General features: G+C 49.9%; 3 protein-coding genes across 5 annotated transcripts; 2 read left to right on the forward strand and 1 right to left on the reverse strand.

Annotated features, from left to right (window-relative positions):
• The first annotated feature begins 123 nt into the window (after window positions 1–123).
• Window positions 124–13,393, forward strand: grk5 (G protein-coupled receptor kinase 5). 2 transcript variants are annotated; one of them, XM_086054383.1, is made up of 16 exons: window positions 124–287; window positions 2,069–2,158; window positions 2,258–2,370; window positions 2,770–2,847; window positions 2,996–3,093; window positions 3,179–3,271; window positions 3,381–3,444; window positions 4,058–4,198; window positions 4,585–4,775; window positions 7,465–7,502; window positions 7,695–7,784; window positions 8,300–8,508; window positions 9,227–9,364; window positions 9,439–9,576; window positions 9,650–9,781; window positions 11,122–13,393. In XM_086054383.1, the coding sequence occupies exons 1-16, from the start codon at window positions 236–238 to the stop codon at window positions 11,206–11,208; spliced, it is 1,752 nt and encodes a 583-aa protein (XP_085910509.1). In that variant the 5' UTR covers window positions 124–235; the 3' UTR covers window positions 11,209–13,393. The 2 variants fall into 2 exon arrangements, with proteins under 2 accessions (XP_085910509.1, XP_085910508.1); XM_086054382.1 differs by having other exon boundaries at window positions 202–287; window positions 2,018–2,158.
• On the reverse strand, window positions 11,909–26,330 carry ash2l (ash2 like, histone lysine methyltransferase complex subunit). 2 transcript variants are annotated; one of them, XM_086054384.1, is made up of 17 exons: window positions 22,927–26,330; window positions 22,250–22,316; window positions 22,033–22,178; window positions 21,635–21,723; window positions 21,461–21,555; window positions 20,761–20,856; window positions 20,554–20,649; window positions 19,828–19,903; window positions 19,734–19,751; window positions 18,333–18,441; window positions 16,506–16,723; window positions 15,750–15,917; window positions 14,933–15,126; window positions 14,765–14,857; window positions 14,037–14,135; window positions 13,127–13,186; window positions 11,909–13,028 (listed from the first exon to the last, which is right to left on the reverse strand). In XM_086054384.1, the coding sequence occupies exons 1-17, from the start codon at window positions 22,983–22,985 to the stop codon at window positions 12,921–12,923; spliced, it is 1,791 nt and encodes a 596-aa protein (XP_085910510.1). In that variant the 5' UTR covers window positions 22,986–26,330; the 3' UTR covers window positions 11,909–12,920. The 2 variants fall into 2 exon arrangements, with proteins under 2 accessions (XP_085910510.1, XP_085910511.1); XM_086054385.1 differs by having other exon boundaries at window positions 13,079–13,186; window positions 22,927–23,017.
• pnx (posterior neuron-specific homeobox) lies at window positions 24,664–26,320 on the forward strand. Its single transcript, XM_086054434.1, has 2 exons — window positions 24,664–24,881; window positions 25,723–26,320. The coding sequence occupies exons 1-2, from the start codon at window positions 24,755–24,757 to the stop codon at window positions 26,166–26,168; spliced, it is 573 nt and encodes a 190-aa protein (XP_085910560.1). The 5' UTR covers window positions 24,664–24,754; the 3' UTR covers window positions 26,169–26,320.
• Window positions 26,331–27,166: the final 836 nt, after the last annotated feature.

Raw genomic sequence — 27,166 nt, forward strand, 5'->3', positions numbered from 1 at the left:
GGTATCTGCCAAGCAGCACTTAGCAACTGCGTGTTTTGATAAGTGCCACAGAAAGAAAAGTTTCCTTATTTTGTTTTGCCCCGTGTATCAAATTGTAGCACGTCACTGTAGTGGGTGAAACATTCCGTGGCCGGGCAAGGGCGTGGCCTACCCGCCAGACTCCTCCCCCTCCCTTCCGCAGGTATTTGAGTGCAGTGTTTATTCAAGTTCCACGCGCACACACGCGTATGCCTTGATGGAGATTGACAGTCTGGTGGCCAACAGGGCTCTCGTCAGGGCCAGAGAAGGTACGCACGCCTTTTGTTTGAGGAGTCTTGCGCGTGCTACGCTAAAGCTAATGCTAATGCTAATGGTCCGAGCCAAGCTAAGGTTTTACCGGAGGCTTTGCCGAGTTCCTCCACGTTGCGATTGCGCTCGAGGGAGGACGGCGAGCATTTGCCGCATCGGAGGGTGGGGGGGTGCGTGGTGGATGGGGGAGTGGCGACCTCCTGGGTCAAGTTCTCGGTGACCAGACGCGCGTGCGCGCATCTTAAAAGTTGACATTTGCATTCACGCGGCGCCCGGAGAGAACGTCAAACCACACAAAAATGTGGTCACGCCGGCTCGACCTGAGAGGCTAAAAATAGAACGGGCACAGCCAAACTTGCTGTATGTGTGTGTGCGTGCGTGTACAAGCGCGCTTTTACTTTCGGTGTGTGTGTGTGTGCGCGCACTGGGTGCGTGTGCACGTTCACGTGCGATTTCAGTTTGTTAGTGTGCGTACGCTTTTATTCAGAGTGTGCTTGCATGTGTAGGTGATGCGCGTACGCGTATGCTTACAACCGCAGCGATAGACCGATTATCGGCCGGGCCGATATTCTGCCGATAAATTCATTCCAAACTCTGATGAAATCAAAACCAAAATATGTGAAAGTTGAACATTTCTGACATTTGGAGGACTTCATTGACTGTTGAAAACAATATGGAGCTTTTTTTTCAGTTTTCATTTCATTGTTTAAGACATGCTGATCAACCTGAATGCTTCTTGAACTTTTTGTTACAATTTGATAACAAAGATGTATGTAATAATAATACAAATTTTGTCAAAATTTTACTGCTGTCAAACAATTACAATTTTTTAACTAATTAATCGCAAAATGTTCCGTATTCGTATTTTTCAACTCTCAATTTTTTTATGAAGCTTGGAACCGATATTTACTTGGAAAAAAATAAAAGTAGATTTCAATTAAAAGACTGTTCTAATAGCATTCTTTGATCCTTGAATATGGTTATTTTCCTGTAAAATACAACAGTTGAACGATACACCAAAGACGTCCAAGTAATGCAAGTGTGCAAATTATTTTGGATTTCTCCAATGAGCCGTCAAGCAATTTTTTTTTTTAAGCAAAACTACGTAAAAGTCCATCTTTGCACACATACTGTGTACATATGTTGACGTGTTTGCGCATATAGAGTACACAATGTGTGGAGTGTGTTCATGTATATTGATGGATTAATCTGTCGATTGTTTTTTCGATTAATCAATGAATTGGATTAAAAGTGTTTTAATTTGTAGTTAATGAGGTCATCTCGTCTTATACGTTCAATAATTCGTTTTTTTTTTCCTTTTAAGACAGTGAGGTTTTTTTTTGTTTTCATTTCGATCCCTTTATGAAGAACCAGGACATCATTTCCACTAAATTGCCAGTGTAAAAAATGCTCAAAGAAACGATTGATGATTCAGTGACTGCTTTGTTCCACAAGCTGTTAGACAAAGGGGCCAAAATGTGGAGCGTATCAATTATTCTTATTCTTATTTTATTATCTTGCACTCGACAAAGACTCGCCAATTTCAAAAACAAACTCAGGCTAAAACGAATCAAACGAGCAAATAACTTGACAAAATAAAAATGGATAACCTGGTCTGCTGTAAGGACTAAAAGAAACCGAATTCAAAAAAACGAAATAAAAATGATGAAAAATCCATCATAACAATGCGCACATTTGAGCGTTTTTGTATTCACGTGTGCACGTGTAGTGCGTGCGCGCACTTCAACGCGTGTTTCGACATGTTCATGTGCGTGTGTAGGAGGCGGGACCAAAGGCCGAAGCTGGAAATGGCAGGAGATGCTTCGCTTTCCGCACATCAGCCGATGCACCAACTTGGCCGCCAGCATAGGTGCGTGCGTGCGCGACAAGTGACCGAGAGACTGTGTGTGTGTGTGTGTGTGTGTGTGTGTGTCTGCGCGCGCGCGTTTACGCCTGTTTGTGTGTTCAGCGCGGGACTTCTCGGACATCTGCGTGGTGCAGCCCATCGGCCGAAAGCTCTTTGACCAGTTCTGTTCCAGCCAAGGCGATCTGCGAAAGTACGGGGAGCTGCGACAGGCTCTGGTACCGCACACGCAAACCAGGCTTTGAAGTCAGGATTGACGGAAGAAGTCTTGAATGAAGGCTTTCAAGCTGGCTAGATGACATTATTCCAACTGTAAATTGACTGCAAATTCTATTTTATGGGGGGGGGGGGGGGGTGACGACGAATATTTTCTTCCAAGGACGTAAGGGGCAGCCGGCATTTATGCGGAGCGTTGCAGTCATGCAGGAAGCGACTCTCGTGTCCTACTTGGACACGTTTGCGACGACTCGGGCTTGTTACGCAAGCACACATTTGCATTTGCATTGACAGCGAGTGATTCTTCCAATTCTTGGCACCAGTTGAATATGTCTCTCCTTCCACACAGCAACAAATTCCTTGGTGGAGGCCATTTGACACGTCGTTTCTTTTGTCTTCAGGACCAATTTGAGTTGCACCGAGATGAAGACAGACGAGCGGTTGGACTTCGCATCATTGAAGAGTTCTTCACCATTCATGTGTGTGTGTGCGTGTGCGTATACGTCCTCACGTGTGTGCATGTGCATGCACGCATGTGTGTGTGTGTGTGCGCACGTCCTCACTTGCGTGTGTGTGTGTGTGTGTGTGCGCGCGCGTGTTCTCACCTGTTTGCGTGTGCGTGTTCAGACGTCCCGCTTTGTCCCCGAGGTGTCCAAACACAAGCGAGGCTGCATGTGGAGCCTGGATCACGAACCCTGCATGGACGTGTTCCGGGCCTGCAGAGAGTACGTCCTCCGGCGTGCGCTGCCGCTGCCGTCAGGAGGGGGCGGGGCTTGGGGCCGCCACTGACGCGTGTGTTCTGGTCTTCAGCGATCTTGACGCGTTCCTCAGCGGGGAACCTTTCCAGCAGTACCAGTGCAGCATGTACTTTGACCGCTTCCTCCAGTGGAAGATGCTGGAAAGGTGAGCGCTCGCTCGCTCGACCGACCGACCGACCGACCGACCGACCGACCGACCGCTTGCCAAATGTCGGTGGCCTGGCTGGTAAACTTGTTCCATATTTGTCCTCCAGGAGGCCGGTCACCAAGAACGAGTTCCGACAATACCGAGTGTTAGGCAAAGGAGGCTTTGGCGAGGTGACGTGCTCATTCTTTTCCTTCGTCTTCAAACCTTCATAACGGGTCCCCGCTCAACCTTTGGCGCCAATTCACTGAGATACTTAGCTTAGCTTGAAAGACCTTAAAAGGTTTCGGGGTTCAACAAAGGCCTAGACTTTCGGGTTGGAGTTCCTAGCCTGGCTTAAGCTTTCAAGTAAGGGTTTATTTCCAGGGTTCGGGATTGAAGCGAGGGCGGAAATACGAGAGGAGCGAGAATAGATCCCAGAGGGACCTCGGGAGTCCTGAATGCTTTATCTGAGGGACCTCGAGAGTCCTGAATGCTTTATCTGAGGCCAGGTGAAGTGGCGGGATCAAAGACTAATATGTGCCTAGCCCAAGTCTCAACAAGGACTGTGAACAGAAGCCTGAAGAACCACATGAGTTTCTAGTGGGCTTAGTGGAGAGGAGTCCAAACGTCACTCTCTTTACAAGATCCCCATCCCATATTCTCGAGATACGGTATGTCATGTCTTTGGAACCCACCCCCCTAAAATGTAACCGCGAAGGACCGAGAACAGAACCCCGAGGACCACCGCGCACGTCCTGAGACGAGACGAGACGAGACGTTTCCCTCGGTTTGCTTCCCGCCCAGGTGTGGGCGTGTCAGGTGCGGGCCACGGGCATGATGTACGCCTGCAAGAAGCTGGAGAAGACGCACGTGAAGAAGCGGCGAGGCGAGGAGATGGCGCTCAACGAGAAGGAGATCCTGGAGAGCGTCGACAGTCGCTTTGTGGTGAGCAACGCTCTCCCGAAGCGGGCGGCGGCGGCATTTGCTTACAACGGTGAAACGGCTTTTGTACGTACATACGAGTTAAGTTGGCTACCGCGGTGGATCTTCCGTGTCGCACGCCAAACAATGTGGAAAATGATTCTGCCCGTGTCGTCTGTTTCTTTGCGCAAATTAGAGTCATTAGCCGCTTTTGTGAAAAACAGTCGCCGGAGCGGTCGGACAAGTGGCTAAATATAGTCGGCGATCGGCAAGATTGCGGTTTTCGTTATCGTCAGTGTCGCGGACGTTGGTGACAATGGATGACTGTGACTTGAGAACCTGACGCAGCCGCTGCTGCTGCCGCTGTTGCTGCTGCTGCTGCTGCTGCTGCTGCTGCTGCTGCGCCTTAGGTGAATCTGGCCTACGCCTACGAGACCAAACACGACCTGTGCTTGGTTCTCACCATGATGAGCGGCGGGGACCTCAAGTTTCACATCTACAACATGGGCCCGGCCGGACTGGACGCTAACCGAGTGCAACTGTACGCCGCCGAGGTCTGCTGCGGACTCACGCACCTGCACCGCAAGTCCATCATTTACAGGTGAGCCACGGCAACATGTGAGACCGGGTCACATTCGGCAGTCGCAGGCCCGCCAATAAGCCGGGAGGCGGGGAGACGCTGGGCCGGAGGTGCCGGGGCCCGTCTCATTTTCCGCTCGCCGCGGACCCACCGGTTGGGGCTGAGGTGCCCTTGGGCAGGGAGGGCGGCCGGCTCCTGCGGCCGGGCCCCACCCTGCTCTGACGCCAGCCCTTTTTCGGTCGTGGCCACATGTGTGTTCGTGACAGACTACGATAAGTTCCAAAAATATTTTGCATCTCTACACTCCGTTTTATTCCGGGACAGCCTGGGCGATATCTTAAGCGAGTTAGTCGACGATAGGCTCCACGAAATGAGAAGCTGGTTTCTCGCATAGACTTGGACTGGGCTGCAGCAGCCTCAAAAGTCAAATTCCAATTGCATAATTGGTCTCGGTTATCGTTGACCCGATAACCGCAAAAAATGTGCAGTCAAACGGCATTATCCAAATATTTGGGGGACAAAGGCAGGAACCGTGCTGATTTCATGGCCTTTAATGACGGCAACTGTAGCGATCAATGAATTGGGCCCGGGTCTCGTCAGGTGTGTGGCGGGCCGCCGCGGTGCCGTTACTAAATTCGAGCGGCGAGCAGGCAGTCAAAGCCCAGCTGGGCAGGCCGTTGACGCCTTTGCCGAGCCGGCCGCCGACAAATTGCCCAGGCTAGCTAGCAGCGAAGCGAATACGAGGCGAGGCGAGGCGGAGGGATTTCAAAGAGACTCCTGGGCCGTGCCGAGGGATCCCGGAGGTTAAAGGAAGCTAGCTGGAAGGGGAAAAGGAGAAGCTTTCCGCAGGTTGACTTGCCGTGAAGCGCGATGGAGCGCTTAGGACAACATACGCTGCTGTGAGATCAAGCGCGATAGGAATGCACTCCATCGACCCTTGTGAGCAAACTGTATCTTTCACTTGTTGGACTGCGACGTGTGCGTGGCGGCCCAGGACCTTTGCTCGGACCTTTTTGGGAAAAGCTACATTTCCACCATTTGAGATGTTCTCGTGGCTAGAAAGCAAAGCGCGGCCGCCGGTCTGTGGGCAAAGCGCACGTGCGCAGTCAGCCGAGGGAGCGATGGATCTTTGGCAACAGCCTCTGAAAATAGCCGCGCTCTCCTTCCTTGTCAGCCATTTCCTCAATCGGCTCCTTCCTTGACAACAGTCCACTCGAGTGTTTGCGAAGCCTCAAACCCTGAGCCGGTGCCACGGCTTTTCCTGCGGACGGACGTGCGGCGCTCGCTAGTTGGCCACCCGTAATTCTTTGAGGATGGTCCGCTTCCGTGGCCCACCGTGCGCGGATGATTCACAGGCGCGTTTTCAGAGACACGCCCGTGGGATTCGGTTGCTCGGTGCCAGGCCGCTCCCTAATTGCTAGACACAACCCGAGCGACTTTTGTCAGCGCCTCGCAACGCTCGCGCTGGTTTCCACGGGCGCTCGGACGCATCCCCTGCTCGCCGGGCGTAGCGCCAGCTTCCCGATCCGCTTCAGGTGCCGCCCATTCCAAGGCTGCAACCGAGCGGTCTCGCTTGGCTGTTTTCGGCTCAAAATGTGGACTTTGCGGCTCGTACGGACACAACGAATAGCAGAAGCGCGAGCGGGCACAACGGGCTTACGTCAGGAAGTCCGTGTCGGCGGGAACGTATGGCGAGCCGATAGGATCGCACAACACAAACGCTGCTTTGGGCTCGCGATCCAAAAGCAACGCGGTTATGCGGCGAGCCATTTGGTTGAGGCGGCGCCAATTGATGACAAGAGTGTGGGAGCGTTCCAGAATAAAAGCCAAGGCCAAACCCAAAACTAGGGAATCTTCAGTCGGATACTCAAATATGCAATAGCCGCGTCCCCGTAACTCCCGTGTGGCATCGACATACTTTTCTCATTTAATTAGATCCTTGTTTCGGGTCACCGGCATTTAACCCGCAAAAAAATTGCTCCTCAATTTTATAAAATTGACGTCATTGACTGGCAAAAACGCTCCTCGAACAACAACAACAAAAAGCTATTTTGAGCCTTGCATTAGGGGTGGTAATAGTAATAAACCCGCTTCAAATCGGAGAAATCCATTTTCATTTGGTGAATCGAATTGGTACGTTTTAAAATGGCTGCACCCTCAAATCGTATGGCGCCCAGCTTGAAGTCGGTTTGAAAGTGTACCACCATCTTGGATCTAATCGGAGTCCCGCTGAATCGAAACGAATGATTACGTTTCAAATGAAAAGTGCTATATAAATAAAATGTGATTGATTGATTGATTGAAATGCGTTACACCCTTGAATCGGATTACAGCCCACGTGTCGAGAATCGTATCGCATGGCATCGCCTTTTGTTGATGGCCACTCCAGCGTAGATAGAACCTGTCTCCTCTTTTCATGTTGTCATAGCCCGTCATACCGTTTCTACTCCAGTGCCGGGGCCCGCCCCCTCCCGAGACTGGGCCGGTCGGCAGGTAGCAAAGAGCCGCCAGTAACTGAAAGGACAACAAAAGGAAACCTCTGGATGTTCTGTCTTGCTTTTAATCTGGAACACCATCAAAGGTCTCCCAAAACAAAACAAAAAAAACCCCGTTGTTTTTTGTTGGACACCAGCATGCCTCCACACCCGCATGACATGCTTTTCTGTCCATTCCATCACCCACTGACGTCAAAACCCATCTTGTCTTTCAGGGACCTGAAGCCGGAGAACATCTTGTTGGACGAACACGGTAGGCCGACACAAACTATTTTTAGTTTCTTTTGTTGTTGTTTTTTTTTCCGAGCAGGAAGCAACGCTTAAATGATGCCAGCCGGGCGTGGCGGCCTACTCCGTTCAACGCGGGAGCTCGAAAAACACCCTGAGCTCGCAGTCCCGGTTAATGGCAAGCCAACAAAAACCCCGTTGTGTTTCGTGGGCACAGGACACATCAGGATCTCCGACCTGGGCCTGGCCATTCGGGTGTCCGAGAGCGGAGTGGTGCGAGGCCGCGTGGGCACGCTGGGATACATGGGTGAGCATCAAACAAGCCGGGGATCCGCTTCGAAGGCGGCTTAGCTCCATCTTCAGACCGCCGCTAATCACGTGTCCTAGTTCCAAGGCGTTAGCTCACAATAGACGCGGCGAGCCGAGACGGGCCCTTCATCTCAAATCCATAGTTGACGCGACGCCGCCATCTACTGGCATCCCTTTGTCGTGGCGGTTATGCGGAAGCTCAAATTTCATAGGCGAGCTGGGCGGGACCAGTCTGTCCTTATCTCTGCCGTGTCAGTAGACACTTGGATTCCAGTTGACGGACAAGTTGCCATAGAGCGGGGCAGGAACGGCCAACTGCCAGGCAGCGTGAGGAGTTGGTGGAGCGCAAATAGGCGTAGGGGAGACATTTGGGACAGCCTTGCGCGACGGTGCCTTCGGACCGGCTCGGAGTTAGAGCGCCGCCCGTTGCTTTGTGGAGGGCCCCCGTTGCTTTGTGGAGGGCCCCCGTTGCTTTGTTTTGCCACCCAAACCTTCCTTCCGTCCCGTGCGCAGCCCCGGAGGTGATCGGCCACGAGTATTACGGCGCCAGCGCCGACTGGTGGGGTCTGGGCTGCCTCATCTTCGAGATGACGGCGGGCCGGCCCCTCCTCAGGACGAAAGGCGAGCACCCCAAAAAAGCCGACATGGAAGAAAGGATCAAGACCAAGCAGGAGAAGTACGACGAGCGATTCGCACCGCACGCCAGAGACATCTGCTCCAAGGTCCGACGCCGTCGCTCTTGCCGCGGGAAACCAGATTGGCCGCTAAAGTCGAATGGGGGCGACTGGACTCTTCCTGGTTGTTGAAGACGCTTCGCCTTTCATTCAAAAGTTCTCTTCACGTTGAAGGCTTCAAAGGATCAACCGACCGATCGTTCAATTGGCAGACCAAGCGACTCATGGAAACTAACCAATCAACAATTAACATACCGAGCCAAACAAGCCATCAAAGGACTAATCAACTAACCAAGCAATTATGTGACCCACCTACCAGGCCAAGTCAACAATGAACCGCTTGAATTAACTCACCGTTCCATTTGCTAATCAATTCAACTGACCAATCATCCAATTCAACAATCTACCAAACCATCTTACCGATCAATTGACCAAATGGCATAACCAAGCAGCCAACCAATTGACCAGGCCACCAACTCAACCAACCAAACGATCGCTCAGCTAACCGACCAAGTTTACCGAGAGAGAGGTAGGTCGGTGATCTTGTTGGCCGGTTAACTGATTGTCCCATCGATTGGTTGGACGCTTTGGTAAGTTGTTCAAACGGCTGGTTGTTTACGCTCACATCCTGAGTTTGTCGGTCGGTTGGTGAGCAGTTCTCCTATTTATGTGTCTGCTGGCCGCGTCCAAGTCCAGCTGCCTCCACTCCACATTTGCGGTTTGCCGTGACCCGAATGACATATTGACTCTGATGTCTTGTCCAAAGCTGCTCATCAAAGACCCCCACAGGAGGCTGGGCTGCCAGGCGGCGGGAGGCCGAGACGTTCAGGCGCATCCTTTCTTCCAACAAATCAACTTCCGCATGCTGGAGGCGGGGCTTGTGGAGGCTCCGTTTAAACCTGACGTAAGCGGCGCTTCCCCTTCTTTTTTTTAGCTTATTCCTTAGTTGTGAGCGCGTCCGTTTGCGGTGTCGCGCAGCCCAGGCTGGTTTACTGCAGCGACGTGCAGGATATCGAGGAGTTCGCTGCGGTGAGGGGCGTCACCCTCAACCAAGACGACAACAACTTCTACGCCAAATTCTGCACGGGAAGCGTTCCCATCACCTGGCAGAACGAGGCCAGTCAAACGGCGGTCGGTCCGGCCCGGCCTGAAGTTCCCCCTGCGTGTTAAATTCCCTCTTCTCCTGTAGCTCATCGAGACGGGCTGTTTCGCCGAGCTCAACGTTTTTGGACCCGACGGTGCTCGGCCTCAAGACCTGCAGTGGATGCCAGCGCCCGAGAGTCCGAGGAACGGCCTGTTCAACAAGATCTTCCGCAAATTCGTGAGTTTGTGTTTAGTTTTAAAAAAACAACAAAAAAACGGTTATACTGCTGGTTTGCTTTACCTGGGGTGTGTTTAATTATTACAGTCAGAAGAAAATACGGCAAATGACTGAATATGTTGGTTACACGACTTTAGCCCTGGGTCATTTTGACCCAAGGTGCATCCCGTGATCCAAAAGTGTCACGGGGGGGGGGGGGGGACATGAATTCAAACCACGCAAAATGAACCGTATCCATTCACGACTGCAAACGGTGAGGCCACGGAGAACGGAATCTGGACAGAAATTCTGGTTCGCCATCCAGCGTCTCAGGACGGGGCACTGCTGACCTTGACCTCGGCCGGACGTTGTGGCAAGAAGACTTCGAAGACCTCAATTCCACAGACACACCTTTCCTACCTCTGGGCTTCAAAAGCTCCTTGGTGGCAAGTGAGTCGGCCGTCCGGGTCGAGACGCCTGGAAAACATCGTACGGGCCGGGCCCTCGGGGACAGTGCGGACCCGGGTGGTGGTGGGCGGGGGGGGTCGCATTCCGAAGCCTCCCCGGAGGTCCGTCAGGGAGTCAAATTTTCATCCAGCCGGACGTCCTCGGCAGGGTCGAGGGTGCGTGGCGGTTCGCCCAACCCGTCCGTCTGCATGTTTGGTGGACTCGGAGAAGGCGTTCAAGTGTGTCCCTCGGGGAGTTCTGTGGACGGTGCTTTGGGAGTACGGGGTAGCGAGCCCACTAATACGGGCCGTTTGGTCCGCATTAAGTCGGATTTGTTTCCGGCGAGGGGTCGGACTTTGCCAAGTCTGCCCTTTGTCACCAAGTATGTTCAGAACATTTATGGACAGAATTCCAAGGCGCTGCTCGGGCGTTAACGGGTCCAGTTTGGTGACCCCGGTCGCGTATGGGATCCTGCCCCATGTGGAGGAGACGAGGTATCATGGGGTGAGAGGGAGAGAAAATGGAACGGGAGATGGCCAGGTGGACGGGTGCGGCGTCTGCAGCGATGTGGACTCTGCGTCGCAGGAAAGTTAGTTCAAGGTCACAAGCGACGCATGCGGCCAAACGAGTTGAGCCGCTGCCCGTCCGCATCGAGGGGAGCCCGATGAGGCCCGAAGAGGAAGACCTGGAGCGGGTGGCCCGGGAGAGGGAAGTCTGGGCTTCTCCGCTAGAGCCGACGGCAGACGGACGCTTTAACGTCAGCGTGGCCCAGGGCCAATGGTCGGATGATCCTCGAGCGTCTCAAACCGCTCTGCCATCAAGATCAGCAACGGTGTCCATTTGAAGACACGCCGGTAGCATGCCGCGTAGCCACGTGGTCCACGCTAAACTGTGCCCGCCCTCTCGCCCCGCAGCATCCCGCCGAGGCCACCGAGGACGGGCGACGCAGCCCCCTGCCCGACAACTACATCGCCTCGGGAATTCTGTCTGCGCCTAATTGAAGACTGCCGACGGAACGCTGGCGTGCACTTGCACGCTTGAGCGTCTACGCGTTTGCGAAGCCCCGTGTTCGCGTGACCTTTCCTTTAATATGCACTGTACAGTCAACCCTCGCCGTCGGCCGAGGCTAGGGACCACGACCCGCCGCAAATACCTTTGCTTTTTTTTGGTTCTTTGTCATCCATTGCTGAAACCCAAAGTATAGCCCAAACATTTTGACATCATTTCAATCTCCTCTCACAAAATTAGCCTTACGAATAAATGATTGGATTTCAACGTGCGAGGACGCTGGCATTTACAGTCGCTCGCAAGTGACTACATCCCTTGCACTTGCGCGCATATTTGATTCTTGATCTTGTCATGGTCCGACAGTGAGGAAATGTCAGTCCGCTCCAATGTAAAGCAGCCAGTCAACAGCTTCATAAAGGCGATGGGACTGGCCGAGCACGTGCCCGGCCCTAAACCCGAGCGAGCGTTTGTGGGGCGTCCCCGGGCGGGTGCTGGAGAAGCACAACAACTTCAACGCCCATCAGCTTTGTGATGTCATCGTGGAACAGTGGAAAAGGACTCAAGTGGGCCCAATTCCACGTAGGGGTCGATTCACTTTTGTTGCCAGTAGTTTAAAAAAAAAAAAAAAAAAGGGTTTTATCTTAAGGTATTTTTCATTTGTAATTAACACTATTTTACAAACTGTACAGTATACCAACATTGTAGCAAAGGATCATTTCTTCACCACTGTCTGATTAGATGTAGGGAAAAAAAAAAATTACTATTTTCCTGATAGCAAAACTGCCAAACTGTTGAGTTTCTCAGCCGATAGTTTTAGGTATGGCCTAAAAAAAAAAAAAAAAAAAGTCACTGGTAATCTGGAATACGAGAGGGTTTACTGTACACATTTGAAGTCAGTAAAAAGGCCGCCTTGCTAGCGCGCTAATCCCGCTGCCGGTGTGCTAGCCCCGCCCACTTTGCAGCTCATTAGCAAATACGAACATTGTTTGTTTTGGTCAATGATGACAATAATAGTCTAATCGACCAAATGTCATCCATGTAGCCTTTTTTGATCGCCTTCGTTGATCCAATTTCACTCTATTGGTTCACAAGTATCATTTGGTCACTACAAAAAAAGGGATCCTTGCTCATCCATCCATGCCAGGCACGTATAATGACAGGCACAACAATGAAAAGCTCTTCACATGAATCTTTCTGTCGACTGGTTAGCACGTCGGCCTCACAGTTCAGAGGTGGTGGCTTCGGACCTCCCTGTGTGGAGTTTGCATGTTCTCCCCGTGCCTGCGTGGCTTTTCTCCGGGCACTCCGGTTTGCTCCCACATTCCAAAAAACATGCTTGGTAGGTTAATTGGACACTCTAAATTGCCCCTAGGTGTGATTGTGAGTGCGGATGTTTGTCTCTGTGTGCCCTGCGATTGGCCGGCGACCAATTCAGGGTGTCCCCCGCCTACTGCCCGAAGACAGCTGGGATGGGCTCCAGCGCGCCCCGCGACCCTTGTGAGGAGAAGCGGTAGAGATAATGGATGGATGGATGGACGGATGAATCTTTCTATGAATCGAACAGACTTTTATTGGACATTGCCGCTACGGTTGGGAAGCACTGATCGCTGACCGACGTGACCCGCCTGTCGGCTAGCGCACGTGAAAAGTCCAAATAAAGACAAAGACAAGAAGCTGACTGTTTCCATGGGGGCGTGCGTGCGGCTCATCCCTCCCAGGGCGGGCTGCGGCGTCCGTCCACCTCCGTCTCCACGTGGTACAAGGCGTCGGCCAGCGTGTGCTCGATGACGGCGCCCCAGCCCATGTCGCTCATCTGCCCGGCGACAGACAGCCGCTGTCAAAAAGGCGGGAAGGCCGAGGCGCTGGCGGCGCTGGCGGCGCTGGCGGCGGCGGCGGCGGCGGGGCGCTTACCGGCTGGAAGGCCACGTCCTTGGGGGCGTGCTTGAAGTGCGGCCCGAAGTTGACCGACACCTGAAGGCGCGGCGAGGACCGCGGCGGCGCAGCGCCGGCCGGCAACCCATTTGGAAAAAGGACGGACCGGTCAGACAGCTCAAAATTGAAGTTACAATCAAGAGTTTCTTTTAAACAATAAATCACAATGATTGTCACTTCTGCTAGCTTTGGTATATTTTAAACGTTTCTTTAAATAAAAAAATAAAATAAAAAAGATATTTGTTATATTATTGAGTTATGCGCAATTTAATCATAATCACTTATTTCAAAAAGAATGACTAGTATTTTTATTCACAATAAAATGTTAAGTGTCAAATTAGTGTTAAAAAGTAAAACGGGTTATTTGCATTTTTATACTGTACACAATAAAGCAATTTGCTGAAAAAAGTAAATGTAATATTTTATTTCAACTTAGTATATATACACACACACATCTAAAGTATAATACTAACTCTTAAATCTATACGTAATATTGATTTGACTTTCAAACTCTACAACAACACAACACCTCTGACTTAAGGCAGTCTAATTCCAATGTACGCAGTTGTTTTAGTTGTGTTATAATAAAGTCATACAAAAAATACTTTTGAAAAGCTGTATAAGCAATTGGCATTGTACGATTTACAATAAGCCACAAACTTGTGTTCTTCATGTTACCAACGTGTGTTGTGTTATTGAATGTAAGTAACATACATGAGTAAAGGAGTAAGTTAACCAATTGCTTCTTGAGAGAAATGAACCATTCAAGCACAGCAATTTGAGGAGAGGAAACTGCGATTGTCTGCCAAATCCTGTCAATTAGTGGGCCATACTTTGCCCAGGCGTGAGCAACGGGAAGACAGCAAGTGCGAGCAGAGGCGGCACCCACCGTGCAGCTCTTGTAGAGGGAGATGGCCGGGAAGTAGATTCCTTCAAACAGGTTCTCGAAGGCCACGCCTTGGCTCGCGCCGTTCTTGTAGAACACCATCTGTCGGCGGGCACATCACAACGCCTCATCAACGCCGCTTCCTCCAGCAAAGCTGACTGACGGTAGACGCCGTCCGCTTCCTGCAAATTCACTCGACGCCTCCTCGTTGCCGTCACCTCATTCCCTTACAAATGGCACGCGTCGGACCACGCGCTCCCTCAACTACGTCCACCGCGCGCTCCGTTACACTCGAAGTAGAGGTGTCCAAAATAGTTACTGAAATAATTGAACTATTCGATAGTGACAGCTAGGCATGGGCCCTTATTCCATTCTGAGGGGATGGTAATATTAGTCATTTTATTATAATATAATATAGGACGGCGGCACGGCGGCCGACCGGTTAGCACGTCGGCCTCACAGTTCAGAGGTGGTGGCTTCGGACCTCCCTGTGTGGAGTTTGCACGTTCTCCCCGTGCCTGCCTGCGTGGCTTTCCTCCGGGTACTCCGGTTTCCTCCCACATTCCAAACACATGCATGGTTGGTAAGTTGATTGGACTCTCTAAATTGCCCCTAGGAGGGATTGTGAGCGCGGTCGTTTGTTTGTCTCTGTGTGCCCTGCGATTGGCCGGCAACCGATTCGGGGTGTCATCCGCCATCATCTGCAGTTGAGTAACCGCCCTTGTTCTCACCCTGCTCGGGCTCACGGTCTTCAGGCTCTTCTCGGCTTTGTCCACATAGTCCTTCTCCTCAAAGTACAAGTAGCTCTTGAACTTGATGAGTGCCTGCAAACAGCAAGAGCAAGCGGTCAGATTGCGGGCGAGGCGGGCGGCCTCGGGGCGCTCCGCCCGCCGCGTCACCTTGTCCTTGTAGGTGTCGGGCAGCGCTCGAGCCGTCTCGGTGCGGTCGGGCAGCTCGATGAGGAAGCCCAGAGTGTCCCCTTGGCCGTAGCCTGCCGAGTAGTGCTTGCCCATGGACTGGTGGAAGCGGGTGCCCTTCTTGCTGCGCCACGAGTAGCTGAACTTGTCGTAGCCCAGCGGCGCCTGCAGGTTGCCTGCAGCAAGAGCGCACCACCGACGCCGATTCAAAGACACACCCCATCCCGTCGCCACTGACCCGCGCATCACGATTGCCCACTAATTCATGAAGGCCACACCTATTTCTTGGTAAGGTGCTCCAATATATATTCGACAATATTTGGCCTTGATTTTAGTTGAGCTTCTTTTGTTAGTTGTCATTAAGTGCAATAATCTTGCTACCAAGTGAGCCACCGCCGGCCAAGTTGTTGACATCAATTCCTGCGCGTACAATTGTTAAGTCTGCGTGGCATCAAACCATTATGTGCAAAGTTAGCATTCTATGCTAAGTTCAGTGCTAGGATAGCTTAGGGAGCGCTACATTTTGTGTCAGTAAACAGGGCTCACTTTGGGCAAAAAATATATATTTTTAGCACGCCATTTGAACAAGGCCTCGTTTGGCTTCCTTTGCATGGTCGCAAAGGGAAAAATAAATGAAAAAAAGAAAAGCGGCGCAGGGAACGTATAGGATGGCTTTTCAGGTACATTTCAATCCCTTGGAGTTGCTTCGTGGGTGTGAAGTTGCCCTAGCGACTGACGCCGAATGCGGAGTAGGCCTCGGCGTGGCGCCGGCGCCAAAGGCAAGACGTCGGCAACTCACCGAGAGGCTGCGACCAGCCGAGCCGGGCGGCCGTGTCGGGCGGCATGTCTTCCACCGACACCTCGAAGTACCAGCGGCCCTTGCGCACGCCGTGGGAGGCGCGCACCATGGAGTAGCCCTTCTCGCCCGTCACCGTCAGACGGTCGTCGGAGATCTTCAGCTGGGGCGCTAGGTGCGAGGCGAGCACACGTTTCAATCCATCACTGAAAATCATCTTCCGGCGTGACAGCCAACAAGTAAGGCGAGCAAGACTATGTGCAGGAGCTTGAAGCTTCATTTAAACAAAGGTAGTGCTTGAGCGCTATTTAGTGGCATCTTGGCGACAAAGGACGATGAAGTGAACTTAAGGTCATTTTGGCCATGTGTTGAGGAACTTTCAGGCAAAACGTGCGCTTTGCCGCCATCCTTTGTCATTTTGGTGACAAAAGAACTGCATCAAAGTGGACAAATGTTGTACGTAAGTAGTGTAAGTAGTACGTTGGCACCACCTGGGTGACAAAGGAAGGTCGAAAAGAGCTGAGCGGCTTAAATTGGACAAAACTAGATCTTTGCTACCATCTTGTGGCATCGTGGTGCCAAGGAACTACGTTGAAATGAGTTGAAGAGCTTCATTTAGACTAAAGTAGTGTTTTGGTGCCAAGGAAGGAGCACGTGTACATAGCTGTTTATCTGATGAGCGCGGTGGTTCATTTAGAAAAAAAAAGAAAAGTTGTTTTTTTTTTTATGGGGGGGTTATCGGGAGGTTTGCGTGCCGACCTCGGTCGTGCAGAGCCAGCAGAACGCGCTCGTAGAGGCAGGCCCGGTACAGGTCGCCGGGGATGGGCTTGCCGGCCCAGCAGTCCAGCTCCAGCTTCTCGGGGTCGGGGGCGTGCGGGTCGGGCTCGGCCAGTATGTAGCGGTAGCCGTCTTTGTTGAACGGGTGCTCCAGAGGGTAGCCGTGGGGGGGCAGGCGCTGGGCCGAGAACAGCGGGTCGCTGCGGCGGGGGCGGGAAACAACAAAGTCACGTCACAGGGCACTCCCAAAACGCCCGCCCACAGGTTCACTCATTTATTTCAATGTTTTGGGTTGTTTTTTTTTTCAGGATTTCCCCATTCGTCATGGGGGGAAAAAAAGTATATTGCCTGTTTCTCGGCATTTTCTGGGAATTTTTGGGGGGCTCGCTAGCCCAATGGAAAATGTCCGTCTTGCCATTGATTTCTCTTCTAGTCACAGATCTCCATCAACCGAAATTATTTTGAAATGTCCAACATTGTTTTTCTTTGATGAACGGGAGCGTACTTACTGAACTAATTGCATTCTATTACGCTTTAAAACGTCCTACCACGACTACATTCATCTTTGTCGTATTCATCGTCGCTGATTCAATTTTGCAAAGTCCAAAACGACTGCCTACTATTGCAAGGGATAGACCGATATGCTTTTTTCAGGGTCGACACCCATTATTAGTAGCCAAGGCGGCCGATGACCGCTATTTGAAGCCCAGATTTATTTGTAGAGAAAAGGGGTCATATGGTGTCCAATTTATGAAAAATAAAATGTCCAACACTTGACTTTGTTTAAATGCCTTTAAGCCCGTGTTTATGAAACAACTTTAGTGATTTACTAGATGTTAAAGCTTTTCTAGATCTTAAAAAATAGACAACTTTGTTTTAAAAGTCTAACAAAAAGTGCAGGGAGCTCCTGGGCTCAGTAGCATGCCTTATAGTTCAATGAAAACAAACATCTCCTGACAGTAAATAGTTTTCTAAAAATCCACTATACCTGAAATGTTTATCTTTCACACATCATTGTCTTAAAGTTCAAAAACATACAAGTGAATCCTCAACGCAGTTACTAGCCACAAAGATGAGCATGTTTCCAAGAGCGGACTTTCACGTGCAGTACTTTGCCGTCAATTTTTGCACCGTGTACAGCACTCGGAGTGGTGGTTGTTTTAAAGTGCTCTCTATAAATAAAGTTGAGTTTAGCTTTTCATGGCGTGGCTTACACACAGACACGCACACACTGGCACTCACTCACGTCTTGCTTTTATCACCATTTCCCGATAATATCAGCAACTTTACTTGACTTTACTTGTCTCAGGAGCCGTGTCATTCGCAAAGCAAAGTAACTGTTGTGACATTGGGGGAGTGGTTCGCTTGAGCCGCAAGGCAGCTTACTGGTGCGAGCAGAAGTGCCCCTTGTGTTTATATGACATTCAAGGCCTCATAGTAATGTTACAAGTGAGTTATAGTTGACTGACATTTACGAACATTTGGCCGAAGTCTATTGCATTACCATGAACTACTAACTTGCCGGTCGCGTATGTGCATGGCTCGTCTAGGAGACACAGACAGACAGCGAGCGAGCAGGGAGCGCACACGCAAATTTACGCTGATTGGCTGTTACGCACTGCACAAGGAAGCAATCAGATGGTGCTTTGGGCGGGCCAATCTGCCTTGTGCAGAGGTTTTTTTTGTTTTTTTTGGAATCTGCCATTAGGTTGACAAAAAATGAACCGCAAACATGCGGGCATCGGCTTGTGTTTTGGTTGCTGTCGTGTTTGTTTGTTTGTTTCCGTTGAAATTTGCGCCGTCCTGTACCTTCGCGTCCTCTTGGTGGCGCCGGCGGTGGCGCCCTCTTGCTGCTGCTGCAGCTGCTGCTGCTTGCGCTTGGCTCCTCTTCCTTTGCCCGCCACTGGAGCCAGAGCGCCTGGGACGGAGAGCGGCGCAAGTCACAAAAAAAACGGCCACTTCCAAACGCACGCGTCGCTGGCAAACAAGTCCCACTAAGGAGGGCCGCCCCATTCACAAATTTATTTGACTTGATGACTGTCAAGGGTCATAGCGGGACATTTCAAAGCAGCGCCTTGTCCTGTGAGTTTTTCCAGACACGCGCGCGCCGCTAGCCTCGACCGACAGCGTCACTGAACGCCAGAGAGGCCAACACTACTGCACATCCTTCTCAGTCAGCGTTACTCTGGTCTAAAATGTGTGGATGCTGACCCCAAGTGGACAAAAACTGGCGCTGCACTTCGCGTGTACAGCGCCGATCCTTCCCAACACTCCATTTCGTCCTGTGGGCGTGGTCAAGAACGCAATCAACAAGGGATTCCTCTAACTGCAGGACTGGGCGATTCTAAAACGGAGATGGCTGATGGGGATAAACGATGATGGTGGTCAGCTGCGAGCGTATTGACTCGTGGCGGAAACGTGCGCTACAACAGCCAATCAGATTCGACTTTCTGCCACTCGACTTTCATTTGCAAGTTGAAGGAAGTCGGGCGGCCTTCAAGCGGCTCTTGTTGGTGCCATCTTGTGATCACCGTGGAGTGAAGCGCCAAATGGTGACGGCGCACCGTAGCGAGTAGGGGTGGGAATCCATGGGTACCTCAAGATTCGATCAGATTCTCATTTAGAGGCCCACGATTCGATTTCATTCCAATTCAGAGGCCTATGATTCGATTCGATTGCCATTCCGATGCATCACTACATTGGCTTACATTTTATAGTCCATGTAAGACACTGGTACCTTTTTTTAAAAACAAAAACTTAAGGAAGAGCAAAGATTTATATTTCACACTTTGACTTTGCTCGTGTGAGGTTTTGCTTGTTCCGCCATCTTGTCACGTATTAGCTTAGCCTAGCGCAGAGGTACAAACGCAGGTAATCGCTTGCGTATGTTTTTAGTTTTTTTTTGGTTTTTTTTTAGTTAAACTTTAAATATCGATTATTAATACCTATGAATCGATTCCGAAAATTTTTAGTACGCCGACCGATGCATCTAAAAAACGATTATCGTTCCCACCCCTAGTAGCGAGGCGTGAATCACGTTGGGATCCGATTCCACATGCCACTTTTCTTATCCGAAATGGATTGTTGGTGGTCCTCCCTAGGCGGCTTGAAATCAAACGGAGCCAGCTTCCATCCCGCGGGTCACATGACACCAGCACAACATCAACAGCAGCAGCGCGGCCGCCTGCCCCCACAAAAGCGAGCGTTCACCTGAGTAAGAGGATCCACCTGGAAGACACAAGACACATTGGCGGTCAACTGCGCGCTCCCACTTTATGTGAACTCAAAGCAAAGCGCGACTGACCGTTGAGGCCTCCGGCGGCGGGCGTGACGGCCGACTGCTTCTGGGAGTCGTACGAAGGGCCGATGGTCCCCAGGTCCTGCGCGGCGGCGGCGGCGGCGGAAGCAACAGCAGCAGCAGCAGCAACAACAACAACAACAACAACAACAAATTAGCCGCCAGCCTCACTTCCTGTCGTGTGTCTGGCATGGGAGGGGCTGATAAGGCCCGCTGCGCCCCTCATCCGCCCACCAAGCAGACACATTCAACCACGTTTCGCCCTGACACTGGTTCAACAAAATGGACTCATTTGTACCATTGGCTGACTGATTTACTCAAAGAGATAAACAGTCAAATAAGGCATTTTACATCATGCGTTTGACATTGTTTTGTAAAAACAATGGTCTATCTCTAATTCTTATTTCACTCTTCCAACAATCAATTGTGAACTTGATTGGCACGCGTTGACTGCCACCCAAAGGCACTCGGGGTCAAAGAGACAATTAGACGTTTGTCCCGAAAGCACACCATCGTATACACGTCGGAGCATTCGAGTGTTTGGGAGTCACTAAGAAATGAATCGACTTTTTTTTTTTTTTTCCTCTCAACAAAAGCACTCTGTCTAGACGAGTTGTAATCAATTCAATGTTGTATTCTAAAACAAAAAGCCCGGTGTTTTTCTACAAAGACTCGGCCCATCCATCAATTTTCAAATCAGTCAAATGGCCAGAAAGCTCATAATAATCAGACCTGGTCCAGCAGGCCAAACTTGGGGTAGTCCTCCTCAGAGTCTTTGCTGCCGGGGTCGGGGTGTTCCTTCACCAGGAAAACGTCGCGCTCTTTGCTCTGGGAGGGATGGGGGGGGGGTTGAGAATGGGGGAGAAAGGAAAGAAAAGAAAAAGAGCAGCGTGAGGACACAAGGCGGCCCACGTTGGTGTCGGGCTGCCGACGCGCTACCATGGTCTTGACGATGTTGTTGGGCCACGTCAGCTTGCCGGGTCTCTGCCGGGTGGTCATGCACTCCCAGTACTTGTCGATGAACGGAATGATGTCCTGCGCCCAAGGAGCCGCACCTCCATTATTTTCATCAGCAATTAAGATGTCAAATCAATTCATACGCCCATTAATCGATGAATCCCATTTAAAAGAAAAAAAACTTTCAATTATTTCCAATTGAAAGGGCACAAATAACTTCATCGCGATTCAGTTGCCGCTTTTGTCGGCAGAATGTCGGAAAGCGGGCAAAAAGGCCGATCTGTGATTTTCCAAAGTAAGACCAATTGTTTTATTTGGATTCAGCACAAAGATAATCAGCTATCACGGAGGACGGCAGAAATCGCAGAATATTTACTGTCGAGAAGCTGAAATTCACAGCATAGGGACAATTTGAAATGAAAGATGTCGAAAAGATTTTCAAAAGTAATGACCCATTCATTTGACAATCAATTCATTTATAGATTTTATTTCTCCAAAAAACATTCAATGTAAATTGTAATAAGTATCAACTGAGCTGACACCAAACGGCAGAAGAAACACCGTTGAGCTCGAATGCCGTCTTCCGCTTTTAATTTTTTACGTTTGCAACTCTGGTGGCACATCACGTGAACTGTGCGACTCCGATTTATCCCCCACCCCATCAGACGTTTGCGTCGCTCACCTTGTCTTTGGAGAACATGGTCTTGGGATGCTCATCTTGGCTCCTGGACCTCCAGGTCAGGTTGGCCAGCGCCGTCAGACACATCTCCTTCAGGTCTGCAAGCACAAAAGCAAAAACCAGGTGGGGACTGAAGCCGAGCCGAGCCGAGCCGAGCCGAGCCACGAGGAGACGTACTGGCTTGTTTCCTGAGGAAGTAGGTGTTGCCGCTGTGGTGGCAGACGTTGCAGTGGAACACGTAGTTGGTCATGAAGGGCAGACAAGTCCTGTTTGAATAAATATTGTTGGATACTTTAACCCTGAGTGACGAGCCGTCGCTTGGTTGATTTTAGTTTGCTTTGTAATGCCAACCAAAAAGATTGACAAAACGGCATAACCTGAAGCTCACTCTTAACTCTGATTTGGGATGAAATTGGGCCAAAGTAAGTCAAGTTGAACTAAAATGCCGTAACGGCCTGCTTATGACAAATCAGACTGCGTATATTACGTTGAAACCAAACCTTAAATGACCCTCACTGGCCGGCCAATTCCGGTGGAAACCGAGCGGGATATCTGCGGCGCTGCGCTTTACGTACGCGGTGTTGATGGCGAAGGTGTCGGCGGTGAACCACTTGGTACACAAGGCGCACTGCAGCTCCACCTCGCCCAGCTGCCGCCCGCTGTCCTCGTCCCCGGAGCAGGTCAGCGCGTCTGCGGCCTCCGACGCGTCGCCCGCCGCCTCCTGCGGCAACGCGGCCCCCCTCGTCACATGACGTCATCTCAACACCGTCAACATCAGCGTCGAATGCTTACCAGAACCTCCTTGCCGCTGGATGACTCCGTGTCCATGCTGACAGGAAGCTCAGTCGACACCGCCTCGCTACAGAGTTGCACACTTTTCATTAGGACTTCAACAATTAAAAATGACAATGTATTACCTGGGTCATTGTGCATTCATAAACCCAAAAAATTGGAGTCATTAACTTGTAAACAAAGTAGGACTGAAACGCAATGAAAAATAATGAATTCTTTTGATTGATTCCCACCCTCAATATTGCAATTTAATAGGCAACTATTTTTTTCAAGGTCCCCTTGTGTGTGTAAAGCCAGCTTTATGTCAACAAACAATATCACATTTTGGACACATGAATGTTTGCGCTGATTTATCAGTTATCAATTGATCGGTATGACTTGAAAAAAAAAAATCAAACTCTTTAGTTAAATTCTTAATGTAACGAAATGTTTGTCCTCACAAGTCAAATTGGTAGAAAACGTCAACGTGTTTGTTTTCGTTCCGTTTCGTTTGCCCAGAACAAAGCTCGCCACTTTCTCGCCGGCCGGCTCCTTCTGCACTACAACGACGTCCACTCGCCAGTCCGCGGGCAGCTTTAATGGCCAAACGGCGCCGAGACTGCTTCAGTCCTCCGCTCGAAAAAGTGACACGCTCTCGCCTTTAAAAGCGTTCCAACGCGTAAAAGAAGCCAACGTACCTTCTGCCTGCGTCCGCTTCAGTCCCAACGATGTTGCCCACCTCTCCCTCCGACGCCATGTTTGAATTCGTTCAAAAGCATTGGAAATATCGCGAGAGCGTCAGTGGGGAGGCGAGACCCGTTCAGCTCTGCAGCGACACCGCAGGCGCGGAGGACAACTGGCGCTTGAGTGTGTGCGTGTGTGTCAAAATGGATATGTAACAAAGACTTATCATTTACCGCACAAAACCTTTTAATTCTATCTTTTCGACCTATTGCAATGGTATGGTGACAACTCACACTCTCGATCCTCGCAGCCTCTAAATGACATCATCCAAGCCAGCCCATGATTTTTCTCTATGTGCCTTGCAGTTGGCGGCACGGTGGTTATGCCGTCAACAAGCTACTTTTCTGAAATGCACAAAAGCAAAACCGTCGCCGAGTACGTCGAACAAGTCTGATTTCCATCAATTGTTTGTGTAACATGTTTGATGACTGTGACTATTGTCCAGGACGCGTGCCCGTGCGAGACCACCGAAGCGTCACGCATCTTAAGAGTCTTGCGACTGCACAAAGGAGCAGGGCAATGAGCAAGACCCCTGGGGGACGCCATAAATGGCTCGGGGCTATTATTTAGCTGCACAATGGCAACACGTTCACCTCCCCTTCGTCTCTGAATGGACGCACATCTGTGACTCTCCGACAAAATAACTTTACAACCAAACCAAATTCTTTTGGGCTTTAGTTGAGTTTCAGCGCAAGAGCCGCTTTCTGGTAGAAAAGCAGTGTGCACTCTGGATTGGTCGCCAGGAAATGAAATGGTCGCCATGCGATGTCAGGGCACATGCAGACAAACGATGGACTGGTCGCCAGTCAACATCAGGGAACATTTAGAATCGTAGTTAGTCACTGTCAGGGCTCGAATGCGACTTTTGACTTGGTCTGCACAAACACTTGTTTCATTTTGACTTTTGTTATTCTAATTCAGTTAGTTTTAACTCATTTTTAAAGCAGCTGTGTCAGTGGTTTTTTTAATGCTTCATTTTAGTTTAGTTTTTAATAGTTTTGGTATTTGTTTTAGTTTTTTTAATGTATGGAGTATTTGCAAGTTAAAAAAAAAAGGTGACTAAGTGGTATGTAATAAAGTAGAGTAAACAGAAATACAGAAATAACGACATTAAAAATGAAACCCTGAAAAATCAAGCATGACGACTATTTTTGCTGTTTTGAATTCATGTGAAGTTTCTCCCCCCACTGCTGACAGATATTGCTGGTGTTTATCTCATTCTCAAGTGCTCCTATTTACCTGTAGACTACCCAGTTGGTATGGATGCGCACAGTATAGCTGTTGGCTACACACAAAAAAAAACGCTGCTGTTAATGAATATAATTTACCAAATATTGCCGTGAAGGTGTCACTCCACTGTTTGTTTTTTGCTCTATGCATCGCTGCTAACTATCGTTGCTGCCTGCTGGTATTGACCTGCGCACATCAGATGTTTGCAGAGTCATAAACATGTTTTGTGGCTGAAAAGGACAAATGTTGCCATTTGCAAAGGGACAATGGGGATACACTTTCCTTTTGACGAGTCCATCAATTAACATCACAAGCTAAACCATTAGCATAAGAAGCGTCGCACGACAGTCGCGACAAACTGGAGCACAAAACGTGACACGCACTTCAAGAAAAGGCAACATTACAAGCAGATGTCCCACAATAAATAACTGAGCGCGGCGCAGGGGAGGGGAAATGCGTGAAGGGCTTCGCTGACGTCACGCGCAAACGTGCGGCGGCCCCCTTTAAGCGGCGGAGGAGGCCGGCAGCGTGCCTCCCTTCAGTCGTCGAGCTATGGAGCCTCTCGCCGGCAAAGTGACGCTCGGCAGCCGCAAAAACCAGACGGGGAACACCGCCTTCTCCGTGGAGGACATCCTGGACCCCCGAAAGTTCACCGGGGCAGCCGCGCAGCCCGCCACAGGTCAGTCTTTTTGGTTTGGTTGGTTGGTTGGTTGGTTGGTTGGTTGGTCGGTCGGTCGGTCGGTCATGAGGGCCACCTCGCCGTGACGCCATGCGTGAGAGAATGCGAGAAAGTCAATCACGGTAATACACGTTTGCTCCATTTAATACATGAAATCAACCTTTACCTTCTTATTAGCTGACGTCATTAAAAAAAAAAACTCCATTGGCTCTCAGAAGTATTTGAGTACATATAAGAGCATCTATATAGGTCACTTTTTCAAGCTCAGGTATTTAATTAGATTTAAGAGCACCGGTCTTTAGGTAACTTTTAAGCAGTATTGTATTAGTCTATTTGAGAATATTTGGATAACTTAAATCTATAGGAAGTATAATATATCTAGGGGTATTTGGGTAACTTTAGGGAACGTTTGAGTTCCTCTAGGAGTATTTCAATAACTTTTAAGAAGTGTTTCAGGATCTTTAAGAGTACTTTGTTAACTTTTAATCAGCATTTGAGTATACATGAAAGAGTGCTTAGGTGCCATTTCGGAAACATTTGAGTGTGTCTAGTTTTTAGGCCACTTGTACTTAAGTATTTTGAAGTATTTAATTTGGAAGCATTTCAGTATATTAAAAATAGTTCTGTAATTTTTTTGAGTATTTAGGTATAGGCTGAACAGAGGTTTGGGAAATCTACAAAACATTTCAGTGTAACATTCCATGTCACATCAGTTGATTAATTGAGTGTTTGTGTAAATTTTAGGGAGTTACATTCCTCCGTTTTGGGTTTAGGGGTCATTGGCGTCAGGGCATCGAGTCGTAAAAGTACGACTGCGGTTTTGACACTTTCCCTTTCCCAGATGCTGTGCCGGAGGGCGCCGGCGAGAAGCAAAATGCTCCAGCAGGCGGCTCCCGCGGGACGCCGCCTTCAAAGTGGACCGGGAAGGCGGCGAGGTCAAAGCGCGGTGGGCGCCGCGTACGTACGGCCTTCACGCTGGACCAGCTTCAGGTTCTGGAGTTGAGCTTCCATAGCTGTCACTACTTGAGCCTGGCGGAGCGCCACGCCCTCGCCGGCGCACTCCGCCTGACCCACACGCAGGTGAAGATCTGGTTCCAGAACCGGCGCACCAAGTGGAGGAAGGAGGAGGGCCTGCGGGTGAAGGAGCCGCAGCGCGCCCACCGATCGGCCCCACCCGACGTCTGCGCCCGGTGGCCGTCGCCCGCGCTCGCCTTCAGTCGTCACGTCATCCGCGCGCAGCTCCGCCCCTTCACGCCGCAGATGACGCGCCCATTTTTTTACTGCTGAGATGGAGACCAGTAATTGACACCCGCATGAAGAACAATAATTAATTGATCACATGGACATGCTGAAAAGCTGAAAACATGACAAGTGGAGACTGGAACGTGAACGCAGACGCACAGTCAATAGTTTTACAACGTGATAAGTTATTTTTGAATAAAGACAATTATTATTTTGACCTGTTGCTTGTTTGCCCTCGTGGTGGCGCTGCACCACATTTGACAGGCTTGGAAAAGTTGTTAGTCCTTTTTAAAGGACAACGTCAAAAAGTCAAATGTGTCAGCTGTAATTCATATCTTTAGTTTTGGAAGTGATACAGGTAACGAGGTTATTGCATTCATTATACATTTGTGAAATTAAGCGAACAATCGCTTATTGCAATTTTATTCTGCCAGAGAACAGAATTGGCAGCAGGCCATCAAAATAAAAGAAATCGGTGGAGCTGTGGTTAAAATTCATCAAGATGATGCAAGATCATTCATTTGAATAATAAAATCCAGCCCCGGTGTTTTTTTTTGAACAAGGAAAAAGGACGTCATATTCTTACCCTACATGACAACATATAGCAACAACAATTAACTAGAATGCAAAGAGTTCAACAAATTCAGCGTCATGATTTGATTTCGGGCTTTAAATCGGGGTGGGCAATTGCGGCTATCCTGCATGTTTTTTTTCCCCATGTCACCCTGGTGCAATCCACCGGATTCAATGATCAGGATCGTTATCCCGCTTCTGCAGACCTTGCTGATCATATGATCATTTGAATCAGGTGTGTTGCAGCAGGGACACATGGAAAACAGGCCGGATAGGGGCCGGGATTGCCCACCCCTGCTTTAAATGAATGAACATTGTGCGTTTCCTTCTGCTGTGTGCACCAAAGCCACCAGGGGGCAGTATAATACACGAAGACAAGTGGCAACGGAAGTACTACAAGAAACCTGTGAAATGTTAGACAAGGATGCCAACTTTGTGAGACGGGCTATGGCCTTTCCAATTATTTGTTA

Source organism: Filicampus tigris, chromosome 15, assembly GCF_054856515.1.
Source record: "Filicampus tigris isolate MCC_2025a chromosome 15, RoL_Ftig_1.0, whole genome shotgun sequence".
Lineage (NCBI taxonomy): Eukaryota > Metazoa > Chordata > Actinopteri > Syngnathiformes > Syngnathidae > Filicampus > Filicampus tigris.

Excerpts from the sequence above, each read along its gene's own strand:
- grk5 (XM_086054382.1), top strand. The coding sequence starts at position 236 with ATGGAGATTGACAGTCTGGTGGCCAACAGGGCTCTCGTCAGGGCCAGA. Across the intron at positions 2,159-2,257 it reads CAACTTGGCCGCCAGCATAG|CGCGGGACTTCTCGGACATC; the intron begins GTGCGTGCGTGC and ends TTGTGTGTTCAG. Across the intron at positions 7,503-7,694 it reads CATCTTGTTGGACGAACACG|GACACATCAGGATCTCCGAC; the intron begins GTAGGCCGACAC and ends TCGTGGGCACAG.
- ash2l (XM_086054385.1), bottom strand. The coding sequence starts at position 22,985 with ATGGCGTCGGAGGGAGAGGTGGGCAACATCGTTGGGACTGAAGCGGAC. Across the intron at positions 21,556-21,634 it reads CTTCCTCAGGAAACAAGCCA|ACCTGAAGGAGATGTGTCTG; the intron begins GTACGTCTCCTC and ends TTGTGCTTGCAG. Across the intron at positions 20,857-21,460 it reads CCATGTTCTCCAAAGACAAG|GACATCATTCCGTTCATCGA; the intron begins GTGAGCGACGCA and ends CCTTGGGCGCAG.
- pnx (XM_086054434.1), top strand. The coding sequence starts at position 24,755 with ATGGAGCCTCTCGCCGGCAAAGTGACGCTCGGCAGCCGCAAAAACCAG. Across the intron at positions 24,882-25,722 it reads AGCCGCGCAGCCCGCCACAG|ATGCTGTGCCGGAGGGCGCC; the intron begins GTCAGTCTTTTT and ends TCCCTTTCCCAG.